We start from the raw sequence: 8,871 nt of genomic DNA, 5'->3' as shown, positions 1-8,871 counted from the left end.
AGCACAAACACACAAATGCCCCACCAAACTCATGCTCACACAAAAACCCTACAACGCTCACACCCTCTCCCAATAATCCTCGGAAGCAATTTCATCTCGACTCGGGTGGCGGCCCATTGTCGCCAGCCCCTTCAATCTTTCCTTATTAACTCTCGCTTTGTCCCGCATCCGAGCTTCTGGACTCATCTCTCCTACATTCCGATCAATGCTGCTCCCAGCACTCCCAGGCAACCTCCATTCGCTAATCCCACTGCCTCCCCCACCAGCAGCCCCACCCCAAGGAACTCTTACTGGGTTGTTTTTTTTCCAACCTGCCGATCACCTACTTGCAGAGTAAGGTAGGGGCATTAACTCCGTGGGTTTTCTGAAGGCAGAGTGTGAAGGCGGGGTGAGTGAAAGAGGAGGCGGCCACAAAGTGACTCCAGCCCAGACAATTAGAACAATGAGCTGGGCCTGCAGGGGGCTAACTCGCTGCGTCACGCCTGGACGGTGGGGTATTTTGTCAGTTTAATGAATTGTCCATCAGGCCAGGGCCACATCGCAGGCTGCGCAGGGAGAGGCCAGCAGGGACCCAGACACTAAGTCGGTATTTATTACACTGCCTTTGTCACTAATTGAGCTAATTATCACTGACTCCTCAGCACTCCCACAGGCAGCACCCCCTCTACTCACTCTCTTGACCAACTCTTACACCTCACTCTCATGCCTGGGATTTGAACTCAGCCATCCCTCTTCTTCTTTTTTTTTTTTTTTTTTTTTTTTTTTTCAAAAAATTCTAACACTTTTTGTCCATGATTGCCTATTATTATTTTTCTTTCAAACCAGATTTGTCTCATTTTCAAATTGTCTGTGCTATCGCTCTCCCAGTTTTTTCACAGTTCGTCAATTATTTCTCTGTAAGCCCTATCACATTGTAGCATGTGTTCACCCTTGTTCTCCAGTGATAAAAAAAAAAACAACAACCAGAACATTAGTTTTGTATACATTAGATATAATATTCTGTGACCAGTATACATTCTTTAGCTTTCATTTTTTGTTTTTTGTAGGCCATCCACCTCCAGTGGTCCTCCTAATTTGCAGTATTTCAACTCAGTTTGCTCTGATTTGTTCTTATATTCTGTTAATTGCCCCCAAGTCCAGATAATTAAACACTCTGCAGTCTGCTGATCAATTTCTGCTCATTTTATTCCTTAACTTCTCGTCTAATTTCATGCCACCGACAACAAAAAAAAAAAAAAAAAAAAAAAAGCCCCTTTGTAAATTTGCACTTTTACATGTAAGTCAGAGACTGTCTCATTCCTGTTGGTTGGCTTTGCCTTCTGCTTTGCATCTTCTTTGCTCTATCTAAGTGACCCTGCCTGCTCCTGTACTGTGGTGGGCTAAGGACTGCAAAGCTTTCCAAACTCCTGTGGTTAGTCAGGTTGCCAGGCGTTGGAGGAGACTCTTGGTTTTCATTATGTTTCATATGTTTTCTTTATTTCTTTCAGACATTAAGCAAATGAAGTAACACATTCAATGCGGTAAACTGCTATACTGTCTGAAATAAGGTATGTGGCTGTATAAGCCGGGTCTGTCTCTGTGGTTGGTAGTACAGATGCAGGGATGTTTTGTGAGCTGGAGAAAGAGGCTGCTTTGGTGGTGGTAATAGGATTAAGCAAAGGACACCCAGGGACAGGCTTATATGTTCACTTTGTCCGTTGTCAAAACTCTCTCAAACACCGAAACTACAACAGACATAATAGCATCTTTTGACACAGAGGAGGGCAACTTAATTGAAAATATAGACTTTATTGTTCTATCATACAGTAAAAAACAACAACAACTGGAACCAAAATCATTTGATTAAAATCTAAAAGTCTTCTCTCACTTCTCTCTATAACAGTATAAAAATCCTCAGAAATAAATATTTCATATTTACACTCATAAAAAAAGGTAAATATTCAGTGCATGACCAAACACGTTTTGTTTTTTTTACAGAAAACAAGCAAAGACATGATAATGTTCTGTTTCTAGCACAAGTCGTTTTTTTGTCAGCTACATTACACCAAAATAGAAATAGGCATAAGATTAAAACATATCCTGACTCGACTCTAAGGAGAGCATATTCTCCAACCACTGACGGGCACATAAACCACTTAGCAAACTTACAAGTGATGTCTTCATAAATATATCCAGATATGTTAATATTTACAGCATTTTGGTTCACTTAGCTGATATACAGTATCATTTTTTTTTTTTTTTTTCTGTAGCGGCTGCATTCTTCAAAATAAAACGTTCTTCCATGTTAAACTTTTTGTACAACCTAGCTTTAAGTAATTTACCATGTACCTAATTTAAACCTGGAATAGTTTCATCCTCCACACATGTATTTACAGTAATTTTGTGTATTTCTGCGTTACATCAACGTGGATCTTTGAGTGGCATCAGTTTTCACTTTGAGAGCATGGTGAGATTCTGCAGGTTACATTTCATTATTATTATTTATCATTTTTAGTATTGACCCCTCACATTTGCTGAACTTCCTCTAGCCATGCCATATTATTCAGTGTATTGATAATACATTCAAATTAAATTACCTAGGTAAAATGTATTCAGTTTGTTTCTGTTCTCATTGGTGAGCTCTGGTCCTGGTTATGTAACATCAGGACTATCCTGTGGTAAGTCAGAGTGGCAAATCAGAGTTGAGGTGTATTTAACTCCAGAGAAATTTAAACAAAAAGGGCAAATGTGGTTAGGGAATTAGAAGTGGTCGCGTTCCATAAGTACAGATAGCAAAGATAAAGTTCACACAGTTTCATGTGAGAGAAATCAAACTTCTGCAAAAGAAAAAAAAAAATGCTGTTTTATTATTTTTTTTAAATAACCTCCCTCTTGTTAGAGGTCCTCACCAGTTTATGTGAGCACATGTTTGTGGCCCTGGCCACAGAAACATCTGTGAAACATTGTGTCCAGTTTCTGCCTTCAGTGGGGGAGACGAAGGCTCTAGAAGTACCTGGTTACAGCAATCAATTCTCCACCACATCCTTTTGTCCCTTTACTTCTATTTATCCACAGTGTAAACACTTGAAGGACATTGATGATTTCCATTCTACATGGGTTGTTGTAATGTTTAAATACTTAATATTGTAAAAGGCAAAGAGCAAGCACATACGGTACACCCTGTTCATATATTTGTGCTTTTCTCCATCTCCCGCTTTCAAAAACACTGATTGAATTTTTGTGCCTGAAGGTTCCTTGTATCAGTTTACCTGCCTTGAAGCTTTTCTAGCTTCCTAATATCTCCAACTGCTTGTGTGCTAGTGGCTTTCTCAGCCAACGGCCTATTTTGCTAAGAAGTTCGTCTTTGCTCCTCTTATACGCCTAAATATTCTTCTAGTTTTCCACCTTTGATCATAGACACTGGTGTAACGTTCGTGTACTCGTGCAGTTCAGGCAGCTGACGTGACAGCACCAGTGGAACGTGCAGTGGCAACGTTCAGACACACTCTCAGTCCGGGTCTTAAACCCACGTCCACAGCATAGCAGCTCACATCCATCCAGGCCTGGAGAGGAGCTGTTGCATGTTCTCCCTGAGGTTCCCAAAGTGCCAGTTTTCCCATTGTAGGAACAGAAGTTTGGGGATTTCTCAAAATAGACTAGGTCCATGGCAGAGGGGGGTTTGTGAGCCGGGTTTTCAGGTTCTAGATGTCGGGGGTCGGCTCGGTGAGAGGCACGGTTGCTGCCCTTGTTGGCATAAACAACTCTGGATGCACCATCAAACCGGTCCTTGAGGAAGTCTCCCACTGTGCGGAAGCTGGGCAGCCGCATCCAACAGGTACGCACCGTGCAGGAGCCTGACATGCCGTGGCACTTACACTCCTGACGCATCTCTGATGACACAGTCTGCAGTGAGAAAGACCAGAAACTGCAGATGAAATCTCAATCAGAGAACGTGAATCGGATATATTTGAATTCATTTGATGCTGACAAACAATTCTACCAGACAATTAAAGAAAGTTGAAGTATCAAAGCCTTACCATTCTGCCGGCTTCGTTATTGTGTAGGTTGGTGAGGTAGCGTAGATCTCTGCCCCTCTCGCTGGAGTCCACAAACTCACGGCTGAACATCCGGCCAAAATCCACATTGTCACTGCAGCCCCCCCAGTGCCAGTCTGGCCCTCCAGGACCTCGGCGGCGATAATCGCAAGTGCACGACTCAATGGCCCCTTCTGAGCAGGAGCGAGCCACAGCATGGGTCACTCCAGCGCTGGTGATGGCAAATACAAATGCCGTCTCTCGGCAACCTGGAGAAACAACATCAGAACTTCCCATCAGAACCTTATCCAGCCTTTTAGACTTGAATTTGCCAATTTTTCGCCAAATTGGAAAGTATTTACAGACAAAGCCTTTTAAATCTGTACAAGAGATTCCATTACATCCTGCCCAGAATTGTCCAAATATTGCCTGGTGAGAAAGACAATGGAGCCTCACCACGATTGACAATTTTGCCAAAAATTGCTGGGCTGTGGGTGGTCGGGCAGTTCCAGCGCCGGTTGCGGAACTGCCACTTGCACTCCTTTATGGCAGTGTGCAGCCCAGCGGCGATGGCATGCAAGATGCCAGGATTCTGCCGAATCAGCCGTCGCTGGCGACGGCTCAGAAGGGCCAGGCTGGGGTCCAGGACCAACTGCACATTCTTGGAATTGGTGAGGAGGTTGGATGAGGAAGCCACATTGACAATACCCCTGGCACACCACAAAGACAAGGGAAATCAGAGTCAAGGGGATGGCTGTTCATGCATGGAGCTCCTAAGGTGACCCTCTACACTCTTACACTGATGTCTCTTGGCATGTCATGAGGGTTGTGCCTTTTGAATTTACAGTTTTCATTATGTACAAAATTAATAAACAGAGAGAGGCAGAGTCTGAGTCACAATGCAGTTTTCAGATGACAGGAAGCTGCGTTATTTTTTACCCCTTTGTAAAGCACTTGCATCAGACACAATTACCTGTCAGTTTCATGATTAAAATATAAAACCATATTCTTCTGCTCAATTTCAAGCATGTTCTGCTCTCATCATAATGAAGACAACATCACAGTGAGATGCAGAGGCTGTGGTGAATACCACACTCAGGAGCTTATCCTTCAAAGATTCGTGTTGTGCTATTAAACATTAATCTTTTCTTTTCTGTTCAGTTTCTTATCGGTAAACCAAGTTAAAGAGAAGCGAGCAATGATTTTTTTTTTTTTGGACAGCATGACTCATAATCAAGGTTGAATCTCATCGGCAAATATGTCCCTTCAGTTAAAGTGTCCCATGAAGTCACTTAACAGTAGGCCTTTATACACTGTCTGCAAATTCTGAAAACAGAAATATTAAATTACCATGCTGATTAATTCTTCACAATTCAATTTTAGTTGTCCATCTCAGGTGATATCAGAAAATATTCAGGGTTTGTAATCTGCAATTTGTGTCCAAACATGCTGCTTCAGTTGAACACACATTTTTGGATCACCGAACAGGGTTTAAATGCACCTATGGTGGCCAGGTTTCAGAACACTTGAGTGTTTCAGTGCCTTAATCCAGCATTTTCCGTGAGATTTATGTGTCAACATTTTCTGGTTCATGTGTTGTCTATTGGCTGTGTCTCCTGTCATCATCCGGAAAAGCGGGCGAGTCTTGGCCTGTTAGAGCGTTGACCCAGACTGTGGTGCGGCGAGGCCTGCATGGGAACATTAATAATATTCTTCATGTTTTCCGCCATCCAAAACTCGGCAGTCTTTTTTTTCCTCGTTTTTTTTGGGGGATTCCAATTGACATTTTTAAATATTTGAAAACGCGCTGCCGTTGTGCGCAAACACTGTCCATCTCATGGCACCGCAAAAATCTTTCGTTAAATCGTTACCTCAACAAACCCAACCCATAGTTTATAGATTTTTAAACAAGCAAGACAATCTGCTAACCTACCCAGATCCGATTGTATTTTTGTTTTTAATGTCAAAATATTGTGCGGTTGGTTGTTTTAGTTTGAGGTGGCTGTATAGACAAGGGGAATGTACAGTATTAGATCAACACGACCCCGGATGAGACCACGTATATGATTCCTTTCAGCTATGAAATAAATCCAGATTTAATTTATCCCAGATTTGACTGAAAAATGTTGTCTCGTGTTCAAACCACACTGCCCCCCCCCCCCAAAAAAAAGGGGAGCCAGACAGAGAGAGAGAGAGTATTAAATCTACCGCAAATAAAAAGTAAAACTGTAATTATTACAAATGTAATTCGTTTGTGTGCTGTAGCTAATTTCACTGAAGGGACAATAAATTGAATTTTGAAAAGTTAAATAGTTGGTTGTTGGGCTCACGTGGAGCTATTTGGAAACGACAGCTAAAATCCCACAAACCTTAATACCATGCGGTTGCTCTTTTATTCAGACGCTGAACAGAAGTTGTGAACGGTGCCAAAACTAACACATTATTTCGAGCGTGCATCGTGGAATGTGGTAACCCACTAAAGGCTGTTCATGCAAAGAATCGCTCAAACTAACAACGTTTTCATGAGTAGGATGCTGATAACCGAATCGGTGCATCATTACGCGCAACATCAGCTGAACTCACCACCACCGGCCGCTGTTGTTGACGGCCCCCGTGCCCGAGAGTGAAGACACCAGAAGGATGCAGGCAGCTTTCACCCCTAGCAGCAGCGCCAGACTCCTCATCGTGACTTCAGTTCAGACAGGAGGAAGAAAATAACACACTTTAAACTTTAATTTTTATTTGTATGGATGTAGCTTAAACAAAGCTGTAAATATCTCTGACGGTCATCTAAACAATCCAGCATAAATGTGAAAATCTTTTAATAAATTTAAAAATAACCCTAAAATAATCAATCAGCCTAAAAACAAGGGGAAAAAACAATCTCTGGCAATGTGTTGTCCTACTCCGCTGTGGCTTACGATACAGTATTTTTGTGATAATTTCATTTTAATGACCGTCTGAATAATGATCAAAACGATTAAACTGCAAGGTGTAGATATACTTTTATATACTCACCACAGCAGAGTCCGATGAGAGGGCTTGAAAGGTGAGAGAAGCTGGCAGCTCTAATTGACTTAAATTGATCTTGAGTGGAGACAGGTTGCTAAATGATGTGAAGTGTCCAGGCAGGATGCTACTGCTGCTGCAGTCCTCCTCACTCTGTCTCTCTCAGTGATGCTTTGCACGGCGCATTGAACGCGTGGGACAGTCCCGAAGACTTGATCCCCTCGGTGACTGATAGGCAACACATTCTTCTCTTATTGAGCGCTACGAGGGGAATAAAAAAGGGATTTGCTGCTCTCATCTCCCTCTGTTTTTTTTCGGAGCCTTTTCAATAGGATTGGAGGGAGGGATAGTTAATGCTCTTCATAGGGCGCACAATGAATAAGGAAACACAACTGAGCAGAAAGGAGAAAGGAAGAGAAAAAAAAATAGGGCAGTCCACAGTGTTGCGCATATTACTTGTGGAGTCTCACGGTCATCACAGAATCGATTCCCTGTTAAAGTTTGCGGCGCAGAGTATTTTTCCCACTGGCCGCGCGCTTGCTTCCGTATCCAGTGTTGCTGAGAGGAGAAGTGCCCCCTGAAGCAGTGATGTGTTGGTACAGATGCTGTGGGTGCGCCCGCTTTGGTGCTCCGCCGCTGCTCAAAGCTGGTGTCACGGTACAATACAGTTACAGCGGAATATGAGCCATCTGAAACTGCCCTTTTTACCCGGTGGTTGGATTAGCCTACTCCCTAACCGCATCTCCTCCTCTCTCCAAATGCGCTCTCAAAATGTGCAGTGACTAAAGCCATTTCTGTGCATTTCCTTATACTGTAAAACCTTTAAGGATACTTCTACTTTTTACATCACATGTAATCAGCACTTCTTCTTTTTTTCTTTTTTTTTATAAAAGTGCCTTTTATTAGGGACTCACGATTAACTGAGTTGCAATAAAATTATTATCACCGGTTTTTATAGTCTAAGACGCGCACACGCACAACGAAACGTGAACTCGGAAAGAAGTTATTATAAGCTTTTAGCTGTCCTACACACACTGCCTGCTGGGCTACTTAGATATTTTTCAAACGCGGCAGAGATGAAATATGGTCTCCAATCAGGAGTTTGATGAATGATGAACCAGGAAAAGAGGGGGACGAGTAAGGATAAAAACCAGCTCAAACATCTGGTTTGCAGACCTCCCTCGACGCAACGTTGCCCAGTGTAATCACAGCTTGAGACACTTTGCGGCATCTCCATCAAACCCCAGACTAGGAGTAAGCTTAAATGTCCCCAAACTTCTCCATATTGGTTCATGGGTGAATATTTCATTATGTGACATTTATCTGCTAATTTGCATGTAACACATTAGTCACTGCAGCGGTTGTAGGTTGAATAATCTCTCTCCCTTCCTCTCCACCTCTCTCTCTCTTTCCCTCAGATGACAGTAAAAGGAAGTGGGCTTTTGTAAAAAGCTTTAATGACAGCCATCCTACGTTTATACTCGAGCCTTATATGAAGGTGCTCAAACGGGTTTCCTGGAGCAGTCATGCGACACCGAGCAGATTAGAGCTTCAATCCGGATAAAGGGGGCCTTTTATATACAAATCAACTTCAAATCACTTTTTAAGCCACTTAGATATACACACCAAGGCAGAATGCTAATGCACTTTTCATTGCTGCAGCTTAGGGAATGGAAGGAGATTAGATGAATTGGTGTCACTAAGCGAACCTTGTTCGAGGGGGGTTTTAACTTAATTTTATGAAAGTAGCACACATGCACCTTTCGGTTCCAACAGCAATGTTTGCGCGTTTGTTGGACAACCAAGATCAATATAGTGATTGATCCAAACCCGAGTCCACACAGGGGGC

At 42.6% G+C, this 8,871-nt stretch overlaps 1 protein-coding gene across 1 annotated transcript; it reads right to left on the bottom strand.

Annotated features, from left to right (window-relative positions):
* Nucleotides 1-1,772: 1,772 nt before the first annotated feature.
* On the bottom strand, nucleotides 1,773-7,537 carry wnt1 (wingless-type MMTV integration site family, member 1). The gene is made up of 5 exons (XM_069688354.1): nucleotides 7,032-7,537; nucleotides 6,597-6,702; nucleotides 4,470-4,723; nucleotides 4,017-4,282; nucleotides 1,773-3,882 (listed from the first exon to the last, which is right to left on the bottom strand). Exons 2-5 carry the CDS (start codon nucleotides 6,695-6,697, stop codon nucleotides 3,391-3,393), a joined length of 1,113 nt encoding a protein of 370 aa, XP_069544455.1. The 5' UTR covers nucleotides 6,698-6,702; nucleotides 7,032-7,537; the 3' UTR covers nucleotides 1,773-3,390.
* Between the last annotated feature and the right edge of the window lie 1,334 nt (nucleotides 7,538-8,871).

Source organism: Brachyistius frenatus, unplaced genomic scaffold, assembly GCF_029030835.1.
Source record: "Brachyistius frenatus isolate BFR_SWC_R1_liver_20210118 unplaced genomic scaffold, ASM2903083v1 Contig_6, whole genome shotgun sequence".
NCBI classification, from domain to species: Eukaryota; Metazoa; Chordata; class Actinopteri; family Embiotocidae; genus Brachyistius; species Brachyistius frenatus.
Note: the sequence above shows the minus strand (reverse complement) of the source record. Positions and strands in the feature narration are given on the sequence as shown.

Coding starts and splice junctions, on each gene's coding strand:
- wnt1 (XM_069688354.1), bottom strand. CDS start 6,697: ATGAGGAGTCTGGCGCTGCTGCTAGGGGTGAAAGCTGCCTGCATCCTT. Junction 4,724..6,596: donor AACAACAGCGGCCGGTGGTG/GTGAGTTCAGCT, acceptor GTGGTGTGCCAG/GGGTATTGTCAATGTGGCTT. Junction 4,283..4,469: donor TGGCAAAATTGTCAATCGTG/GTGAGGCTCCAT, acceptor TTGTTTCTCCAG/GTTGCCGAGAGACGGCATTT.